We start from the raw sequence: 22,672 nt of genomic DNA on the forward strand, positions 1-22,672 counted from the left end.
ATAGCATTTAGTTTTTGGAATTTAGCAATTAATAAATATCAATTAACCTTAAACAGTTAACATGTAACAATTGCACATTATCATGCGCTGTACATAGGCATAAGAGGTGTCACATTTAGCATTAAATATACACTATATAGCATTTTGTATCAGATATTTAGCATAAGTAAATCCTCACTGGCAAGAAGAGTAGATTAATAAACATAAGATAAAGGATGTTATATGTGAGAATAACTGAAACTGTATTTTTATGAACTGTACTGATACTATTTTTTTTCCGAAATCCACAGTTCTCAAGTAGATAGTGGGGTAATATATATGTACATGAGTGAAATCATTATTAATCCCCCGCCACGAGTGGTGGGGGTAAAAGAAATGGTTTCCGTCCGTCTGTCGTTCCATCCGTCCATAACACTTTCGTGTGAGCTCCATTTCTCCTTAACCCCTTGAAGGATTTTCATGAAACTTGGGTCAAATGATCATCTCATCAAGATGATGTGCAGAACTCATAAGTCAGCCATGCTGGCTCAAGGGCAATGCCACAACTCGGGGTCAAAGGTTTGAGCCTTCCATTTTGTGTCCACACTGTATCTCCCAAACCTCTTGAATGTATTTCATGAAACTTGGGTCAAATGATTGCCTCATTAAGATAATAAGCAAAAGGTATGAGTCATCCAAATTGGCTCAAATGAAGAATTTTCATGAAACTTGGGTTAAATGATCATCTCATCAAGACGATGTGCAGATCTTATGCGCCAGACATGTTGGCTCAAGGTCAATGTTGCAACTCTGGGTCAAAGGTTTGAGTCTTCCATCTTGTGACCGCTGTTTATCTCCTTATCCCCTCGAAGGATTCATATGAAACCTGGGTCAAAAGATCATCTCATCAAGACAATGTGCAGAATTCATGAGTCAGCCTTTCCAACTGAAAGTCAAGGTCACCACTAAGGATAAAAGTTTTTAGTCTTCTATTTCGTGTTCATTCTGTATGTCCTAAACCCCTTGAATGATTTTCATCAAACTTGGGTCAAATGATCACCTCAACAAGAACTTGTGATTCAGAAATGTCAACTCAGGGTCATGGGCCCAGCTAAAGGTAAGAGGTTTGAACTCTGTGTCTCCTTATCCCTTGAAGGATTTTCATGGAACTGGTCAAATGATCACCTCATCAAGAAGATGTGTAGAATTCATGAGTCAGCCATGTCAGTTCAAGAACAAGGTCACAGCTCAACGTCAAATGTTTACCCTTTCACAATCGATAACAGTGGCGGGGGATTTAGCTGTCTTTCAGACTGCCTTGTTTGTTATTGCTTCCATTGTTGTAGTATTATTAGATATCATAATTAATATTTCCTTGTTATGTCTTCAGCAAAGTTGTTTGTTTCACCAATAATAAAACAAATATGCTTTCTTTTGCTATAATGTGTTATTTGAATTTTACTGTATTAATGAAATATATATCATATTGAAACTTATCTATTGATTTATGTTAAATCTAACATAACTTATTAAAATGATTTGACATTTCGACATGTCAATAAAGTACTATTTTGTCTCTTCTTATGTTTATCTAACAATTTTTAACATTAATGTATACATCTTAAACAGGAGTTTGGTCCTGCGACGAAGGTCACTTTCTTCGTGAAAGTTGTATCATCAGAGAAATCACAATTTTAGTAAGCGTATTCGAAGAATAGGTATAGACATAAGACTCTTCAATTAGTCCATCCATTTGTCATCGGCATCGGCGTCCTAATATGGTTAATTTTAGGTTTTGTATGTTAACAGTATCTCAGTTACCACTTGCGGTAATGGACACTTATTTACTGTGAAGAACTGAACTAAATTAAAAAAAAATCCATAAATCTGTTTTGTTTTATTACAAATTCGACCCCTTTTTGGACTTGTATCTGTTCAGTTGAGAAGGCCGTTGTATAGTTGAGTGTTGTTGTCCTCAGACGGCTTATAACGACTAGCATATTCCCAAACCCTCTAATGTACCATGGGTAATATAATTTTAACGTGTATGTATAACCTGTATTTCGCAGCTGACAAAATGCACTTTCAAAAGCATTTAAGGATCCCCTTTATCACTTTTGTCTTACATTTTGACGAGTTTTTACCAAAGAAACATCAAAGGAAAACAAAAACAAAAGAATACACATGCGCACGCGCATGCGCACGCACGCATGCATGCACGTGCGCACGCACACGCACGCAAACACACACGCACACACACACAACTCTACTTTTGGATTTTTTGTATGATCACAACTTACAGATTGAAAAACCGATTGAGTAACAGACAGACAGACAGTCAGACAGACAGACAGATAGACAGACAGACAGACAGACAGACAGATAAAGGGCAATCGAGAAATCACGTCAGATGAAGTACTGATAGAGAACACTACATGTAAAGGTAAATAAAATATTATATACGATGAAACGGGCAAGTAAATTGAGCTCAAACTCGTCATTTGTGCAAAATTATATTCATGGACATTCCGTTACCCCCTCAGCCAAGTGTGACATTGACCTTTCAGATAGAGATCTTATGTTTGCTCGCGAGAATCCATCTCACTGAGGCAAGCATAAAGTATTTTCCAAATATACGGCAAAGTTATAATCGGGATAAAATTTAGTCGGACGGACAGACGCACACACACACGCACGGAAGTACGCACGCACATTGCCCTGTATCTATATGTCATCAAAAAGCTTGTTATTTTAAAGTTACACATCGTGTCACTGATGGACCCACTGAGGGATTTGAAGATTGGCGTGGGGGTCAGGGGAGTGGGGTGAGAGAGAAAGAGAGCAATTTCGTTTAGTAACATTTCATTGTGGCCTGACAGATATATCATAACTATTCATAATTATTGCCACCTACTATCTCCAATATAATTAATACAATCATGTCATTCTGAAACTTTGGCTGGACGACGTTCGACGGGGCGACGTTCGGCCAGGCGCCATGACTACGTTTGTCGTTGTGTCGCTGCGACAGAACGAAATAACAAAATAGCACAAATCAGCCACCATATATCTTTCATGTGTATTTTTGTGACTTTTAAAAACGGGTTTTGGTAGTAAAATCAATAAATTATATCTTTGAGTAGTTTAATTCTATTGAAAGTCTGATGTGTTAATATTGATAGATCGATCTAAGTGTCCACTTAATGTAAGAAATGTTTCTTCGGTTGTTTTTTTTTTTAAACTATGTGCAAAATAGCAAATGGCGAGTTAGCTCTTTCATTCGGTATATATCGATTTTGGTAGTTATTTAAAGTTAGATTAAATACTAAACTATTGATTTTTGAAACACAACCGGGGAGTTAATGGATACGAGAAAGTCAACATTAAAGAAACTGCTTATAGAAAAACAATAAAAATGAGCTCTAAAGAGGCAACAAATGAAGACGCAAATACTTTAACATCGTTTACTGAAAAGGGACTGTGTAGAGATGAAGTAAAACTGGTATTTGACGATGAAAGGGAACTATTCGTTTCTGAAAACTTCCTGTCGCTTTCTTCGCCAGTTTTTAAAGCAATGTTTTCGAATGATTTCATTGAGAAAAATGAAATGACAGTTAGGCTACCAGGAAAAAGTTATGATGATTTTCTCGAGTTCTTGATGTGTATCCATCCAGCGGTGCAAAAACCAATTGATGGTAAGTAAACTTTTACTTGTTGTTACAGTTGCCTTAAACTTAATTGTAAACAACTATTGCAGATTCATGTTAAAATCTGTTTTTTAATGAGCACTCCTACTTTATAGTTATGTACAGTTTGTATTGTATTGCAAGGTTATTATTATATATACTATATTGCTAGATCGAGGTTAACATTATATATACTATTTTGCAAAATCGAGGTAAGTATTATAAACACTATATAGATTGAAGTTAATTTTATATATGATATATTGCTAGATCGAGATTAGTATTATAAATTATATTGCAAAATCAAGGTATTATATATACTACATTGCTAGACCGAGGTTAATATTATATATATAATATATTGCTACATCGAATTTTATATTACTTATACTGTATTGCTATATTGAAGCTAGTAGTATAATAATTATATACTATGTCAAAAATATATATTCTATATTGCAAATTCGAGGTTAGTATTATATACACTATATTGCCAGATCGAGGTTACTTTTATATAGACTATATTGCTAGATAGAGGTTAATATTACTTATACTATATTGCCAGATCGAGGTCAGTTTTATATATATTACTTTGCTAGATCGAGGTTAATATTACTTATACTATATTGCTAGATCGAGGTTAATATCACTTATACTATATTACTAGATCGAGGTTAGGTTTATATATACTATATTGCTGGATCGAGATTAATATTATTTATACTATATTGCTAGATCGAAGTTAGTTCTATATATACTATATCGCCAGATCAAGGTCAGTTTTATATATACTATATTGCTAGATAGAGGTTAGTATTATATATGCTATATTGCTACATCGATGTTTATATTATATCTGCTATATTGTTACGTCGAAGTTGATATTATATATTATTTATTGCTAGGTCGAAGTTAATATTATATGTACTAGTTCGTCTTAGTTTTAAAATAGAAAATGCTGGCTGAATTCGTTCCTAGGTTTAAAGTCAAATAAGATTCTGGCATAGAGACAATGGTATTGTGCTCGTAAATGTATATGAAATGACAGCATTTCATTTTTTTTTTTTTTATCATTATTTCTTTTAGAATCGAATGCAGTCCGTGTGGTATCGATTGCTGCAGAGTACCAAGTACCATCAATAACTGCAAAATGCCAAAGGTTAATGAAGACGGTTATGAACAAGGATCTCGAAGAGGCGAAAAAGGCTTCTTCTATGTTGTATAATCATGTTGTGGTTGTTCGTAAATGTCTCATTTTCTTTAACACTGCAGCAGCATATGGATATAAAAGTCTTATTGAGCATTGTACTACTTTCCTTGCAAGCTTCCCGTCTGCAGTATACACTGATAGTACAGTAGCATACACTGATGTAACAAATTGCAGCTACTTAAGCAACTCCTACAACTATAAAGTTAAAGTAAATGGAGAAAGCGTTAATGTGAAAGATGTACGTTCCGAATGCATGGCTTTGTTTAAAAAACTACCACCAGATGTTAGCCTCATGGTTATTACCAAACGATTAAGTAAGTGCGATACTCAAAAATTCCTATAGAGACAAATTGACAAATCGAGCCGTGAGATCTTAGCCACCATAGTTTTAGGCTGTATGACAGTTCTGATGTTATTTTACCGGATGTATTGCTGAACATGAACAGTATACTTTACACAATCATAATATAGTGGACGCAACTTGACCCAGATGGTTGACCTTTGCATTATAATACATAATAAGGCTCAACCTACTATTGAAAAGGAGTGTACGTAAAACACGAGCTCCACGAGAAAAAGGAAATATCAATTTGTGTAAATATGAATAAGTGTACTGGTTGGGAACCCTTTTCCGGACACATTTTCATATTTCGACTCCATTATTCCCTAAAAAAATATTTGACATAAATGAAGCCCACATTGCACAAACTTGAGCTCCTTCCACATCCGATGTTGTAATCAGCATCGCGTTGTGACGTAAAATATGGGTTCCATGGGGCCTCAGATGAGGTCACTAAAATAAGTTATTTTTCCCGTCAGGTAAACCAGTATCCGGACAAATATTTTGACAGTGTTTTATTGTTAATTTGATATCAAAATAAGTAATTATACTATTTCTACACATTTCTTTATCATTCATCTCTTCAAAATTGCACATGAAACATAACCCGACGTTCAATAGCAGCTACGAAAGCAAACCGAGGTTGACTATAAAAAAACTTGAATTTCGTCTTATGCGAATTCTTGATAATTCCAATAGATATAGAATAAAATTAGTGCAAAAATCGACAGCGCTGCATCTTACGTAACTTTTAGCGTGAAATTAAAAGTAGAACATGTTATCAGCAGACAATCATTATGTAGTTTGATTATTTCTTCCCCACTTGATACCTCGGCAAGTGTGAACTACTGCGCATGCGCAAAGCTATCTTCATGCCCCGTTAAGACAGAAAGTTGTTTTGTAAACGCAGGTGAGTTCTTATCAAAATCCCAAACCTTATACAGCCTTATAAAATAGTGGTTTGTTGTAGACATGAAGAACAAACATCTCAATGATCTAGATAAAACAATTACATTAAAAACAACGAAATAAAGCGGATATTACATGTGTCCGGAAACTGGTCCTGTCCGGAAAATGGTTCCCAACCAGTATTGGAAATTTTAACTGATCAAATGTAAGTATATATACTTTGATACTGCACTGTATACAAACTAATTCCATATAAATATACACGGCTACCCTAAACACCATGTCTACAATGAAATAATCGATATGAATAATCAGCCTAAGGTCAACCATCGCGGTCAAGTTGCGACTACTATATCATAGTACACGTGATATACAAAATTAAAAATAAACGAACATCATGTTGGAGATAATTGATAAACTGCTCTTAAGCACAAGAACAAAGGTTTTAGCTGATAACCTTGTTGACTGATTGTTTAGTTTGCCGACCGGGTTCAAAAGATTAGTTCTACGGTTTTTTTATGTCTTTTTGTGTGGATTTTGATCATTGCACCAATTCTATGATTTTTGTCGGGCATAAAATAAAACCGACATACTTTTATGTCATATGGCAACTTCCCAGCTTTTTACGGAGAGGAATACTCCTGGTGCCCCTACGGGCATCATTTCACGCATGAACGGACACCTGGGTAGGACAACCAACATTCCGTAAACTGAATGACTTCCTTACATGAAAGAAATATACACTCAACAAAATTCCTAATCGATCAGTTTATATTGTATTACTATTTTATTAATAATGCATGTATTTATACGAAATTTAATTTCACATGCCAACATTTGAATAGGTACTGCAGCCTATTATTAATTTATTTTTGGCGACTCACGGCCAAAGTAACCGCATTAGTGGCCAGTTTTTCAACTCAAGCACTAAGAAAGGATAAAACTAGTATGTGTTAAGCCATGGCTCAACCTTGTTTTCTAACGGATTTTTACTAATACTCGGCGGGTATATTTGCGATGTATTAGCTAAACCTTGGTCACACACTATGAACATGTAGAAACAATCATCGGACAGTTTCGCTGTATTTTTACATATATAAAACGTATTACTTTGGTGATTTACTACTTTCGAAAAAGAAATTCTCATAGAAATCATAGAAAAATGCAAAGACACATTAAAACACAAAAACACTAGCGCCCGTCTAATGAAAAAAAATGTTGGGAAAAGGTGAATTTAATTCAAGGTAAGACTACAAGCATTCCTATGTTTGCTCATTGTCTTATTGTTTTCATTATTCCTAAATGTTCCACCTTTCATGTACAAAACACGTGCAATATGCACTTGTTATTAGGAATGCATTTGTAAATTTAAATTAATAGTATAGGTACTCAAACTGCACTTGCAAATGCATGAATTTCAAAATCCACAAGTCATTGAAAGGAGACGTGTATATGTAGACGTGCGTATCCATATATATATATGTTCAACTACATTTTTTTGCGTTACATGTAATTATTATTAATTACGTGCACTTATATACTTATGCTTGCACATATATTTGAAACGTGTACAAACGTAGCGAATTTAGTTAAGTTAAAATTGAAATGTTGAATCTGTTACATTTTTAGCTCGACTTTTCGAATAAAAAATAGAGCTTTTGCACTCGCCCCAGCGTCGGCGTCGGCGTCGCCGTTGGTTTAAGTTTTTTTTATAATGTAAAACATATCTAATACTAGCTTTACTGAGACGAAATCTATCCAAAAGTCCAAATCGTCGTACATAACGAAAGGGTTTGCTCAGTCCCGCATCATTCCTTCCCTCCTCAACATTTCTGCTTTAAATTCATGCTAGAAATTTAAGTCCATGTCTAAATATTCCGCCTCCATCCTTTCTTAAACCACCTATGCCCCACGTTTAAAATAACAATAGAAAGATAAGCCATTGCTGACAACGCTCAAAGTAGAAAAACCCAATCGAAGGTTTAACTTTTGTCGGGCCCCGTTATTCACGTGCTGACTTAAGCGTTGTAAATATATCCGACACGGCTTAAGTCGGAGCTTAAGTCTTTACTTAATAGTTGAAAAACTGGCCATAGGTGTTTTAACTAATATTGCATATTTTGCACGTGCAGGGCATGTGCACCAACATGCACGTGTTCGTTTACACTTTTGGCATTACTGACGAAAGTCCTACTAGAAAAACACATATTATGGTGAAATTAAAACAAGTGAAACGCGATCGAGCTGTCGGAATGTTGCTAGCCGGGACACATTTACGACATGTGTGTAATTATTTTTGCAATTTCAAAACAATATTGATATAATTTGTTTGTAGATGTTACTTTGATAGTTATGTCCATTTTTAACCTTATATCCTTTACAAGAACCTTCAATCGTTGGTTATATACCATTTGCACTCTTTTGATGAAATTTAACCCAAGTACAATTCATTGAAGTGACCGATTTTGAATTTTGTTTTATAATTCTGACAGCCCGGGCGCGTTGCTCTTGTGTCAATTTTACGATGATATGTGTTTTTCTAGTAGGTTTTTCGTCAGTAACGCCAAAAGTGTTCATTGATACGTGCATATTGGTGCACATGCCCTGCACGTGCAAAATATGCTAAATTGGTCAAAACGCCTAATCCGGTTACTTTGTCCGTGAGTCGGTCAAAAATAAATCAATAATTAGCTGCAGTACCTCTTCAAATGTCGGTATGTGAAATTTCGTGTAAATCCATGCATTATTAACAAAATAGTTATACACTAAAAACTGACCGATTAGGAATTTTGGTGAGTGTACACCCGTAGCGGGATTTCGAACTTACAACGTTGAGGGCATATATTTAGCAATTAGAAATAAGCGACCTAAACAACTCATGACCACTTTATGCACACTTTTTTTCCCATTGCACGATTGTGCTTTTCTCGTGTTTCTTTCCTTCCTCATATTTTTCGAGAAAATTAAGGTTAATGTAAGTGCTTATGTTTGAAGGACTGGGGCACTTTATTTCCTGTTTATATATATATATATAAGTAGTCGCAACTTGACCGCGATGGTTGACCTTAGGCTGATTATTCATATCGATTATTTTATTGTAGAAATATGGGGTGCTTAGGGTAGTCGTCAGTTTCAAATTTATGAATGCAAACTGCTGAAGCGTTTTACGTACACTCCTTTTCAATAATAGGTTGTATCTAATTATGTATTATAATACAAAGGTCAACCATCGGGGTCAAGTTGCGTCCACTATAGTAGGGAGAATTTATACGAACTAAATCACCACCACAATATACCAGACCAATTACGGCAAAGCGCCTAGCAGTACAAACGAACACGCACATGCCACAGCAAGTCCACTAACCCATTAAGATTAGTTTCGATGCTGCTTTATATACGAGCCCGAATTGAACTACACATTCGTACTGGTTCAACATTTACATATATATACTCAAATCTCTGTAAAGCTAAACCTTCAGATCCAAGTATAAAGGCAGTTGGCAGTTTGATTCATAAAGATTGCCATACATTTTGAAAGCATCATGGGAAATTCCTGTTTTACGGAATGTCAGGCGTTTCATAAACAAATGATTAAAAGGTTTGTTGTTTCAGGCATAAAATGCCTAAAATATATTTATGGTAGGCATGCATGCCTAATATCAATGCTCTGACTAAAGAAAAACGTACAGAAAGTTAACGTCTTTTGCGATACGCTACATATATTTCAACATGAAACCACACTCTGTTGATAAAAGTAGGTTACTTAGAGATCATTACCTTTTAACATGCTAAGACACTGTTTTGACAATTTAATACCAAATTTTTGCATGGATATCTTCGCTTTAGTTAACAAAATAAAATTGACAAATTAATACGCCCTGCAAGAAGTGAATAGTTAACAAAATAAGGCACCATTTGGACATGTTAACACCACACTTTCACATGATGACATGGCAGGTTGTCTCGTCGTGTTTGTTTATAAAATGGTACTTATCATTTTTCATGCTCAGATATGCTTAATCTTCTGCTTTAAAAATCTTTTACTTAAATGTAAACATACTTTGTTTCATTATTTAGCACAATTACGAAAACACTAAACACTTCAGGTAATGCGTTCCCTACCAATACATTCAATCTGACTGACTGACTGAAAATAATGGATTTTTTCCGTATACACAAATCTTACAACCTCATTCTATAAATAACTAGAGGCAGTGATGTATATTTCACCGAGTAACATTTCTTGAAACTTCATGCGGTCGTATATTTACACTTAGCTGCCTAAATGTTAAGTTAGCAGTCTAAAAATGATGGTAATGTACCTATATTTCATTCATGTATTTTACTTTACTACCTATGTTACCTACTTAGAATAGGACAACATTTAAAAAATACATTATTATGTTGAGGCTATAGCCGAATATGTTATCCTCTTTAAATAAATTATTTCTATAACTATTAGTAGTAGTAGCAGTGGTAGTAGTATCATCAACTCTATAATTATTTCAGTAGTTTTATTCATAGCTATTTGAGACACTGTCTTATCTAAATGTAAGCATAACAATTCCCGATAAAATTAGAAATGTTATTTTTATTGTTGTCTCAAAACACATCTTACTGATACACAATTTTCATTAATGCACAATATATTTATCTTGATGTGTCATTACTTCGTTGTAAGATGGCACTATCGACTCATCATATGTAGGCGGTGGTGGACCAGGTACTCCAATTTCAATATCCTCTAATGTTGGTGTTTCTCTCTCAATTTCCTCTAATGTTGGTGCTGAAGGTGATAAACGTAGGCTAGCAACAGACGCTGCATCAAGTATATCCATGTTAATTTGTGATAGATTAGCAACATTACTAGCTCCATCCACAATACTAGGGTCAGAGCAAAACGAACACTCAGAAAGATTGGTCATGAATGTAGGTAGTCGAGTCTAGAATTGAAAAAGAAAACGATATTATGTTATTTAACTTAACGCAGTGGTTTGTGTTATTTAACTTATACTCCAGTTACACATACGACGCGGATAGCTACGTCTAGCCACGGACAGAAACGTAGTAAATCGTATCGATCCGTACCGGAGCCGTACGCATTGGTACGGATTGATACTGATTACTACTTTAAGGTACGGCTCAGGTACGGATCGATACGGTTTACTTTGTTTCTATCCGTGGCTAGACGTAGCTATCCGTGCCGTATGTGTGACTGGGGTATCAACGAAGAGATTAATTTATATTGTATGTTAATGACTTTATGGTCCTTCGGGATCATTAATTTCAACTCATACAGATTTGAAGATTTAATACTGCTTAAGCCGGTGCTAGGGGGCGTGGGCAGTGTTGCATTTTCCATTACTGCTCATGAACAGACGCAATCAAACCGAGTCTGCAATTTTCACTGTTTGCCTTGTTCTCCGTGCTTCCGAGGGATCAACTTTACATGACCGCATTTAAGCATAAAATGCTTTAAGGCACAGTATCTGCTACCTAAATATGTCATAGATTTAAGAAAGGAAACTGGATAACAGATAAAAATGCATTTGTATCAGGCTTCTCAGTGATACAAAAATAAATGAATCTTCTGCACTTAGAAATAAGTTTAGCTTACTACTGCATAAATGAGAACGTGAACTATGTTTTAAAAAGTCCCAAAGTTGTTATATTGTTGGTCCTTTGTTGATCTAGGAGTATGCTCAATATTACTATAATAGAATTCCGCAACAATTCAAAGCGTGCTAAATATGTCATTACCTCAAATGACCGGAGTCAATAAAAAACGTCTGCTATTTTTTTTTTTTTTTTTTGCTTGGTTGCGTTCTACGCTTTCAAAGGATCTTCTTACAATCGTTATGCAGTTTGTGGACACCATCTGTTCTTTTGGGATCATTTGTATTGTTGTTCAAATAATAAATAGACTAGAACCAGTGGAAGCACAGATGCAACATATGCACCTATACATCATAAACCTACACACTCATATTCTTACGCCAAAGAGTACAAGGGTGCAGTTCTTATTCATAAAACTTTATTTTTGACAATATGAAAAGGGAAGCAACAACAGAAACACCATACAGAATAGATCTAAAACTTATCAGGCTGAAAATGGGGAAAGAGCTTTTAACACTCGCTTGCCGTGAAAGGCAAACAAATGGAGATTTAAACCACAATATGGTGTATCAGCCTCCTCTAGATTAAACCTGATTGACAAGATAGTGTACCTAAAACATAACTAAATAAATAGACAAAACACTCGATTGTATAACAACAAAAAAACAACATAAAATTCGGCGTCATCTTGGTTATTGAAATTCAGGGATTGTAAATTGGCCACCTGCCATCATGCAGTACTTGGTACCATACAGAAAGCAAAGAACACCGTGCCGATAACAGAAATATTTCCGTTATTATCAAAACAAGACTGATTGGACTTTTATGTGAAAAACTATTAACTTATTAAAATATTGTATTGAAATGTTCCATACGCTTGTTTCCTCGTGCAGCGTTCGAGCAAGTCTCCTTTTCATTCTCGATATGCAGTTTTCTCCTCCTCTTTCTCCTTTCATGTACTGATGGTAAATAAACTTCAAACCAAACAGCGCGACTATTCCCAATAAACCACATAGAATGTACTTTACAGCTTTACTTGACTTTCCTTTTTCCGGTTTTGAAAAGCAGATGGTGTCATTGAAGCCTTTACAAAATTCCTCATCGCTGAAACATGCAGTTCCTATGTGTCTCATACTATCTTGAGAACATTCAAACTCCAGGTTTTTATCACAGACTCCTGCGTATGAATAAAAAAGGCATAACTACGGTGTTCCGTTTGGACAAACGTGACTTTTTATTTAATACTAAACCGCGATGCACGATGGTACGATGACGAAAATGCGATGATGATGAAACAACGATGGTACGATAGTGAAAACGCGATGACACGATGATGAAATCGCGATGGTACGATGGTGAAATGTCGATGTAATATCGCGTTTTCATCATCGTACCATCGCGTTTTCACCAACGCACCATCGGGCCATCGCGTTTTCATTATCGTACCATCGTGCCATCGCGTTTTCACCATTGTACCATCGCGTTTTCACCATCGTGCCATCGCGTTATCATCATCGTACCATCGTGGTTTCACCATCGTACCATCGCGTTTTCACCATCGTACCATCGCGTTTTCACCATCGTGCCATCGCGTTATCATCATCGTACCATCGTGGTTTCACCATCGTACCGTCGCGTTTTCACCATCGTAACATCGCGTTTTCACCATCGTATCATCGCGTTTTCACCATCGTGCCATCGCGTTATCATCATCGTACCATCGCGGTTTCACCATCGTGCCATCGCGTTTTCACCATCTTACCATCGCGTTTACATCATCGTACCATCGCCTTCCGGTTAGCAATCACTAGCCCCGTACATATGTATTTTTGTCAACAATAGATGAATTATCTCAATGTATTTTGTGAGACGAACTTTACCATTTAGATTCTGCTGTTTTGCAAAATGTTTTACAAAATGTTCAGTGCTCAGATCATTAAAACTGTAAAATCTTCAAGGCCACGTACTTTGTATTTTATGTATGCATGAAGGTAAATAAAAAGCTGGGTGTAATAGTCACATGGTATTATTCAAACTCAGCTTATTCTTTTTAGGATGTAGAAGGTACATAGTGCAATGTGAAAATGAGATTGTATCAAGCCTGTATTTTACTGACATATATACTGTTCCACTGCGCATGACCACCGGAAAGCGATGGTACGATGGTGAAAATGCCATGGTACGATGGTGATAATGCGATGGTACGATGATGAAAACGCGATATTACATCGACATTTCACCATCGTACCATCGCAATATCGCGATTTCATCATCGTGCCATCGCGTTTTCACCATCGTACCATCGTTGTTTCATCATCGTGCAATCGCGCCATCGCGTTTTCGTCATCGTACCATCGTGTATCGTGGTTTAGTATTAAATAAAAAGTCACGATTGTCCAAACGGAACACCGTACATAACAATATGTAATCTTGTAAAGTTTTAAGAATAGTTATAAATCACGAACTTTTTTCATACTCCTAAGAAAAAATAGACTTAAATTTCTCTTTTATTACCGGGAGATTCATTGGCTAGAAAATGTGTACCTCATAGCATGGTCATCCACTTGAATGTATAATTTGGTGATAAGAAAACGGATTTTTTCATCCCCTAATTAATTATTTATCTGGTTACCTTACCTGTATGAAAACTGGAATATACAAAGCTAAACGTTGCAGAATTGTTCATCATTTCGCCCGAGCGTGTGAAGTAGACACTCATTTTGTTTCTTGTTGAACTGAACACACATTCCTCCATCAGAAGTTTCCGACTGTGACCACATAAAGTATCAGGCAAACCTGAGAAAATAATCACATTTTATTATCATTTTAATGACTCCAGGCATGGGCGGGCGCCCGAGTATATATGAGCCGCACCATGAGAAAACCAACATAGTGCATATACGGCCGGCATAGATCCAGACCAGCCTGTGCATCCGCGCAGTCTAGTCAGGATCCATACTCTTCGCTTTCAAAGTCTTTTGCAATTAGAGAAACCGTTAGCGAACAGCATGGATCCTGACCAGACTGGTCCCAAATGCTCTTTGTTGGTTTTCACATGGTGCGGCTCGTGTCTATTTTCCGTACGCCAAATGCATACATGAAGTTGTCACATGAAAAGTTCTACACCCACCCAAAGCGAGGTTTCGAGTCCATATCGGTGAGTGGTTCGAAGTCAACGACCTTGAAAGAAGAAAGAGTCCTTCGAGAGTTTTAAGATCTAAAACTATAAATACACAACATTAACATGACATAATGAATAATTAAGTATTTGAAAAGTTCATTTTTGTCATTAATTTAATAACGAGATGAAAAGACACAGTTACTGGCACTCGTATAATACACCAAGCACGTTAAAGAACCAGGCTGTCCATTGGCAAAGAGTTAGGCTAAGGTAGACCTAAATGATATATTCATCTATTGTTTTTTATTAATATTATTATACTTATTATTATCATTATTATTATTAATAATAATAATAATACTCTTGCTGTTCCTGTGAGTAGATAGTCTTCGTTTTTACTAGTGCAGAGTGAATTTGGCGCCATTGGTGGCTGCCTTTGTATGTAAAGCGCCTTTGGACGTGTTTGTAAAAAGGATGCTGTACAAAGTCTAGTATCATAACATTATAACAATAATGATTTCAATATTTTGCTGGAAACTGTACATCTGATATTGTAATATGTTCTACACTTTTTGTGTGAGTATTATTTTCTTATTTTTGAAAATCAACCATCCAAATATAATTATTATAATACGATTGGTTGTTTTCCATTATATAACTGCCTTTTTGAAGTGAAGAAAATGCACTTTTCCTGTATGTTCACGGAATGAACTGGCGTTGAAAACCATCCAGTTATTTTATTTTTGATGTTATTCGATTTCAAATAGATGCTTGTAGGCGAAATTATCAGTTCGCAAATGAGGATTCGTTCTGAAAGCTTTCCCGAAAGATTTTAGCCTGGCAGACTTTCCGTGGTAATATATAAATTGAGGAATATGTTTAAGTCACATAACTTGTTGAAATGATCTTACCTTCGATGGACGGAGAATAATTATCGTACCCGTCCAGTAAACTAACATTGATATTTTTGCAATCATTCGACATATTGAATTTTGCAAAATAGAACATCAGACGTGTTGCATTGTTTGAACAACCTAGACAACTTCCTGAAGATAGTGTAATTTTGCAGAAAGAAACATGTTCTGGTAACTTATTGGCATCAAACACAATCTCTCCGGACTTTCCATCTATGACAGAGCCACATCGCTCGTGCATTTGATCTGAAAATATATGAAAAGTAGTTCCTGTATGCACTATTTACATGCACATTTTGAATATGTGATCTCAATCTAAGATAACATTCTTATAGACCTTTTTACGTCACATTACTTTTTTATATTTAGATCTTTTCAAACTACTGACCAAAGTCATTTCATGTTTGGCCTAAATTTATATCTCACAGAGGAATGCGAACTGTTCGAACTTTTTTTTTAGTAGCTGTTAGAATATGATCGCCGTGATATGAAAATGTTTTGTCGGGCAATATAGCCACGTTCATGGTACTTTTAGAATTAGAGTCGTGTTAAAAGGCAAAAGCGCGATATATTTATGAAATATTAATCTAGCGTCACGCGAATGCAAGTGGATACAATACTGTACATTTCGAGTTCCGCTGTAACGTTATAAACATTACTTTATATCAATATTATATTCGTTTTTCTTGTTCTTTCTATATAAATAAGTTTGCTATTGATTTTATTTTGTGTTTTCCACATTTTCCATATACAAAAAATGACGTTAAGATGATATGAATGAGCCTAAAGGTTTAAATATAAAAAGCAACATTGGATCACTAACCTGAGCGAAAGCAAAATCCAAACAGAATCATGTCTAACAGTATCATATAGACATAAATTGTTTCCAACATGTTATTAACTATAGATATCAAACTATGTAACGAAATCTTTTTAGGAAAATTGGATACACATACACCTACCATTTTCATTTTAGTCACAACACGAACTTTTTTTTTACAAATGAGTAATTAGACATTATATGCATGTAAATTCTTGGTCATTTGTCCAGTCGCCGAAAGACATTTTTCGTTGTTTAAACTTGCATTTAACTGTCAGTTAAGTAGTTTAAGCAAAATTACTTCACGTTAACTTATCTAAATGAGATCGGTTTGCGTCATCAAGTGTAAACCTCTGTCATTATATGTTGCTACATGTTTCTCTGCACAGTTTCGGAAACATTGTCATGGCTTTAATTAAAAGCTAAATAGCAGTCAAAGTCTTGAAACGTATTCATTGCGTTGCAAACCATACTTTCATCAAAGTTTCAAATTACAAGAATACATGAAACATGTTTTTACGACGAATTTATCAATAAAAAAAATTTTTTTTAAAAAAGACTCAAAAAAAAAACAACGGGAATGAACCGTCTAATAGTTGCTCTTGAATATTATTAGCAGTTGTCTCCCCTCGCGCTGATTTACATTTTGATGGTTTACTTTTACATATCAGAATCGATATAGTAAGGTAGTTGTGCAATTGACGGACACTTACCGTATATATATAAATAATTCACATAAAACAACGAGCACCTTTAGATATCCATACTATAATTATTGACATTATTAATTTTATTTTCAATTGATATAAATTCCAATACGGTAAATACCCGCATATACAATGAGCGTAAAAACACAAGTTTAACTAGGCTGAACAGAAGTATACGTATAAAAGTGGCATACATTTAAATGGGACTCGGTGTCATTTCAAAATCGGTATTTCAGTCATTATCGTTGCTGTTATATACACGAGTTTCACAAATAAGTTTAATAGAATGATTATTAATAATAAATATTACAATGCTATTTGTATTAATATCAACGGCATGGGTTCTGTTGTCAATTCATACGGAATATACACTTGGACAAACGACCTGTAAGTCAACTTACTAACACTTTATAACATTGTTGATTCATTATTTTATTCTCGTTTGCATACTTAAATCTAATTCGGACGGAAGTATTACATGTATATTCTACCGAATAAAGGTAATATCAGAGAGTTGTTCTAGTTAAAAGGCGGCCGTTTAATTATACAATTGCGCTAGTCATAAATCTGTTATACTGACCGTATAACGTCACATTGAATCTTATGAAATGGGTTTGAAACAATATATACCTATTGAATGGCTTACCAGTCAATAGCAAAAACTATTGTCCTCGGGTTCGAGGGTCAACAATTTTGACTACTGACCAGCAAGTCACTCTAGTGGTCCACTAAATGCCTTCAGAAATTATTCTTTACACTCAGTTTTATTGAAGTTTGACTTATAAGCCCAGTAATGTGTTGGATATAGACCGGTCATAAAGCAGACACCATAATACCGGAGTCATGTAATAATGAGATATATAGAATTACCGTAATTTCTGGTGTAATGGAAACTTGTTAATAATTACAAAGAAATAAATATCAAAGCAATTCAATTATTTAATACACTAGTTTCAGGAAATAGATATCTATCTTCTTGTTCCGTTTTTATTCTTTGCAGGGAATATGCATGACGCATGTGGAACAGTAATATCAAAGGCTGACCTTGCAGGGGAACTACATTTTGATGCGGAACAACTTCCAGTTAATTTACCGGGACATTCGTGTAAAGTTACTATTACACCGCTTAAACTAGATAACAAAGATGGAATGGTGCTGTTTTATTTCACAACATTCAGATTTGAAGATTCTTGCGAGAAGATGAATGTAACAGTAATTGACGGCGACTCAAATTATGACAACGTCGTAAATGGTAATATTTACATTAAACAAAACCTGGAATTGGTCAGTTTTATTCTGTCGAAAATATTTTTTTACGTGTGATGTTAACATTTTAAAATGTTTGTTTTATCTATCTTTTTGAAAATTCGATGATGTACAGCAGAAACTTGCTTGTTAAATGAAGTTTCTTTTCTATAGTGCTAAAAGTAATTGATTAAATATCTTTAAAATGATTATTCATTTTTCCTAATTAATCATTTAAACTGCCGAAATTGCCATTGTAATAGTGATGCGTTGCTATTTGAAATAGTTGATAGCAAGTTGCAAATGAATATAAAAAAATATGTATAATCTGATTTGCCTGATTTTAATAACTTTTTTATGATTTATTTTGTTTTAGGGATGTCCGATTTCCAAAGTCTGTAATTACTTCCGTTGGCGGCCTTTCATACATTTATAACATGTGATATTCTTATTCTTATGTAATATTCATTCAAAATTTAGTAGAGCTGAAACTGTATCTGTTTTTAATATAACTAAGTATTTCGACGTTAGCAAACATCAATTCTTTAAAGTAAAAATTGAAAGTACTTTACAGGTTACGAAAAAAAAGTCCCTACATTTGTCTTCTGCACAGAATTTTCTATTTTTCATTTATAATGTTTATTGTATTGCAGATCTTCCAAGATACCTTTGTGGTGTAAACACGTTATTGGAAAGAAAAGGCCAGTTCTTCAGCTCCAGCGGGAGGAGTCTGAAAGTCATTTATAATGCAGACGAAAGTGGAGTGAACAAACCGGGAACATTTATTATGAAATTTGTTTCTTATCATACAGGTCTGTATACAAGAATGGTTTTCTACAAATATTGTTAATAAACACAAGAGTGGCAAAGGAGCGAACTCAAAGTTGGGTGGGGGGCAATATGTGGTTGGGCTGCGGCCACAAAGCCTATCCAGATTTTTTCTGAAATATTACGTACAACAAAAAAAAACTTTCTTCCCCTCAGTGACAATAGACATCACATCAGATCCATATCAGTACATCTAAATGCTCTCACAAATAGGTATTATTTTCCTTTATCTTACTGTGTTTTCTGAGAAAAATCAGTTTTTGCTGTCAAAAGTTGGGGGCCAAACCATATGCTGGTCCCCATCTCACTCTCCTGCACCTATGCACCCTTTTGCAGCTGGGAATCGGGAAACCCATTTGTAGACTTCTGGTGCTCCTATATATTTTTTACATTTACATTTTCCCTAAGAAACCCGAAAAAAATCATTTATAAACATAAATATACTGGTAAGCAAGAAAAACATTGAGGAAAGCAACACGAGTTGTGATGCTCATTCTGAGTAACATGTTTCCTTTTTACTTACTACTGTTGTGTACTTACTAACAATAAAATCAGAACAATCTATAATGCTAAAATATATTGAAATTAGAGGTCATCGGTCGAAATCTGAATCCTTTTATAATTACGCCTGACTGGTTTTTAAAACTGCCGTGAACCGTTTGGCTTAATGTGACGATTATCATTCGATTGATCTCAAACTTTGAATTGTTATTTCTTCCTGTCCGTCTGCTGAATACCCCGAAAATTATGTACTTCTGATATGTTTTAGGTAAACATTAGAAACAGTTATTTTGTCAAATGTGCACATAATTTGATAGTACATGTATATTGTTAAATACGAATATTCCAAGTCAAATTCGAATATTTCTTTCAGGTAGTTGTTACGGAAGTGATGTACACGAATGCAGCAATGGTCATTGTGTATCGAAAGAATACGCATGCTCCAGTGACTTCGACGTGTGTGGTGACACCGATTCTAATTGTGGAGTTGCTGAAACATCTGAGGCGGTCGCCTCAGAGTCTGTAGCTGCAACGATATTCAGCGTTATTGCAGTCATTATTTTTGTTTTGTTTACAGTATTTGGATTTTGTATGGTGCATAGGAACGGTCGAGGAGGTAGCGGATGTGGATGTCTTAGGGAAATATGCGAATGTGTCTGTGAATGTGCTGGAAGATGTTGTGAAGGGATTGCGGATATATGTGCAAACTGTTGCAGGTGTACACGAGAGAAATGTAGTTCATGTGGCGAGTCCATAGGCACTTTTAAAACTTCATGCGGTGATCATTGCGCAGAATGTTGCCAAAGCATAAGAAACAAATGCTCTGGGTGTGCCTTGTTTAGGGAAATGGTAAGGCATATCATGTTATTCTAATGACTTTATTCCTACTTAGTTTGATTACATTGCTTTCGGGTTTTGTTTTTGGAAAAAGATGCCTTCTTAAAATGTACCTTTTTCTGTTGGATCTCTTTCCTTGAAGTTTTTTCCAGCCTGATACCTGTTAGGCAATTAGTGTTTGGATACAATTATTGAGCTTATAAAGTAATACGAATTCTTGCAAATTCAATGTTTAGCGACATATGGTTCAACGCATGGTGACATAAAATAATGTGTTGTCATCATTATCACTCTATAATGGTCATTATAAGTATATTTCATTTCTAATTAAACTTACGTTTATCATTTTAGTTGCGTAACATACATTTCAGTATTTTCATCACACGTTTTATCGTTTTATTCACTAGAATAACCATGACACCAATAATCGCTCTGCGTCGAACCCTTCTGGATCGCCTGGTGATGCCAATATAATGACGTCACAACCTACGTCAGTACAAGGGGACAGTTTACCAGCCGTAATGGCAAGCGACACTTCTTCAACTTCATCGAATTCAGACTGGGAAAGTGAGAATGATGTCGCCTCTAACAATCACGCGACACCATCCGCTCCTCCGATGCAAAACCTATCTGTGGAAGATCCACCACCTTCCTATGATGAAGCTGTTGCACCTTCATACAAGGACTACGTTGCAAACAAAGAACGATATGCAAAACATAAACATAAAAGAAAAAAGTAAAGTACATATCTTAGACTATCTGAATAATAAGTCTAATTTTTAAACCGATTTTCTACTCAATATTTTCCCGCTAAGTCTGACACATCGAAATACTAGAAATGCAAGGCGTGACTTTTTCGGTGTCAGTCCGAGCATTACGGAGTTAACAGTCTCTTGACAGAGACAAAATATGTCCACTGAGAATACATTTTTATGGTCATAACATCTTCAGCACCACTTATAAAGGAACTAAAATGAACATTATAAACATAGTCACCTTAATGCGACGATATGAACTTTTTTTCTGGGCTGGTCTAAGCATTGCATAATTATAGACTCTTCAATTTAGACTAAATATGTACAGTTGCAATTATTAATATGCATTTGTATATAAGTACAAATGTATGTGACGCGACCTTTTCGAAACCTTTAAACGAGTTCCAATGAAATTTAATATAAGCACACCATCATGAATTTAAGATGTCTGTGAGATATTTTAGCGTCAGTGTAAGCATAACAGAATTTGTCCTTAAACTTGGACAACACGTGTATACTACATCATTGGTATACTGGAGATTGTGGTGCAAACTATATTCAAAATGAAACTTCATACAGTCACATGTAATCATGAAATGACGATATGAATTATTTACAGAGACACCGATGAGTCATGCGCTCTTGGAAGCGGACGAAACGTATTTGCTGTATCAATGGCGAATGCGCGTTTGTGTCGCGAACTAATTTTAAAACTTCCAATGAAAAAATGAAGTTTAGATGTGTCTTAGATATATTAATCAAATATTTGGCATTATACTTCATAATGAAATATTAATGTTTAGTTTAAGTCTCTCTGACATTTTAACAAATATGTTGTAAAATTAATAAAATGGTATGTTTGTTCTATAAGATATTGTTGATCTTCCATATATTCTTCACAGCATATATTAAATAGCGTTAGAAATTTCGATAAGTATATATCGGACACATCTGAAATTCATGTAAATTTTAAAAATAGTTCGCGAAATAGGAATAAATAAACTTTTATTTATTTTAAAAGTTATTGCCAAAAATATAAAGGTTCTGGTAGTATATTTTAAAGGCCTTTGAAGCGATGCAAAGTTATAAACTCTTCTGATTTGTGACATTTCATCTGTTTATCAGTCAAGGCGGTATTACGGGGATATTAAATTTGTCTTCTGCCTTGAACGTATGTGCCTCTTTCTATGATTTTCTGTGCAAT

The 22,672-nt window shown here is 35.0% G+C and overlaps 3 protein-coding genes across 3 annotated transcripts; 2 read left to right on the forward strand and 1 right to left on the reverse strand.

Annotated features, from left to right (window-relative positions):
• The first annotated feature begins 3,292 nt into the window (after positions 1-3,292).
• On the forward strand, positions 3,293-7,367 carry LOC123543972 (uncharacterized). The gene is made up of 2 exons (XM_045330033.2): positions 3,293-3,674; positions 4,752-7,367. Exons 1-2 carry the CDS (start codon positions 3,395-3,397, stop codon positions 5,216-5,218), a joined length of 747 nt encoding a protein of 248 aa, XP_045185968.2. The 5' UTR covers positions 3,293-3,394; the 3' UTR covers positions 5,219-7,367.
• Positions 7,368-10,668: 3,301 nt separating this feature from the next.
• LOC123558398 (uncharacterized) lies at positions 10,669-16,668 on the reverse strand. The gene is made up of 5 exons (XM_053544596.1): positions 16,599-16,668; positions 15,773-16,021; positions 14,378-14,536; positions 12,616-12,917; positions 10,669-11,067 (listed from the first exon to the last, which is right to left on the reverse strand). Exons 1-5 carry the CDS (start codon positions 16,666-16,668, stop codon positions 10,759-10,761), a joined length of 1,089 nt encoding a protein of 362 aa, XP_053400571.1. The 3' UTR covers positions 10,669-10,758.
• A 780-nt stretch (positions 16,669-17,448) lies between these two features.
• On the forward strand, positions 17,449-21,464 carry LOC123559004 (uncharacterized). Its single transcript, XM_053543497.1, has 5 exons — positions 17,449-17,689; positions 18,303-18,554; positions 19,201-19,359; positions 20,250-20,725; positions 21,121-21,464. Exons 1-5 carry the CDS (start codon positions 17,614-17,616, stop codon positions 21,451-21,453), a joined length of 1,296 nt encoding a protein of 431 aa, XP_053399472.1. The 5' UTR covers positions 17,449-17,613; the 3' UTR covers positions 21,454-21,464.
• Positions 21,465-22,672: the final 1,208 nt, after the last annotated feature.

The sequence above is a fragment of the Mercenaria mercenaria genome, chromosome 5 (assembly GCF_021730395.1).
Source record: "Mercenaria mercenaria strain notata chromosome 5, MADL_Memer_1, whole genome shotgun sequence".
Taxonomy (NCBI): domain Eukaryota; kingdom Metazoa; phylum Mollusca; class Bivalvia; order Venerida; family Veneridae; genus Mercenaria; species Mercenaria mercenaria.

What these genes read in the sequence shown, in the direction of transcription:
- LOC123559004 (XM_053543497.1), top strand. Translation starts at nt 17,614, where the DNA reads ATGCTATTTGTATTAATATCAACGGCATGGGTTCTGTTGTCAATTCAT. An exon ending in TACACTTGGACAAACGACCT is followed by an intron (nt 17,690 to 18,302) that starts GTAAGTCAACTT and finishes TATTCTTTGCAG; the next exon opens with GGAATATGCATGACGCATGT. An exon ending in GTGCCTTGTTTAGGGAAATG is followed by an intron (nt 20,726 to 21,120) that starts GTAAGGCATATC and finishes TTTATTCACTAG; the next exon opens with AATAACCATGACACCAATAA.
- LOC123558398 (XM_053544596.1), bottom strand. Translation starts at nt 16,668, where the DNA reads ATGTTGGAAACAATTTATGTCTATATGATACTGTTAGACATGATTCTG. An exon ending in TTATTCTCCGTCCATCGAAG is followed by an intron (nt 14,537 to 15,772) that starts GTAAGATCATTT and finishes TTATTTTCTCAG; the next exon opens with GTTTGCCTGATACTTTATGT. An exon ending in ATATTCCAGTTTTCATACAG is followed by an intron (nt 12,918 to 14,377) that starts GTAAGGTAACCA and finishes ATTCATACGCAG; the next exon opens with GAGTCTGTGATAAAAACCTG.
- LOC123543972 (XM_045330033.2), top strand. Translation starts at nt 3,395, where the DNA reads ATGAGCTCTAAAGAGGCAACAAATGAAGACGCAAATACTTTAACATCG. An exon ending in GGTGCAAAAACCAATTGATG is followed by an intron (nt 3,675 to 4,751) that starts GTAAGTAAACTT and finishes TATTTCTTTTAG; the next exon opens with AATCGAATGCAGTCCGTGTG.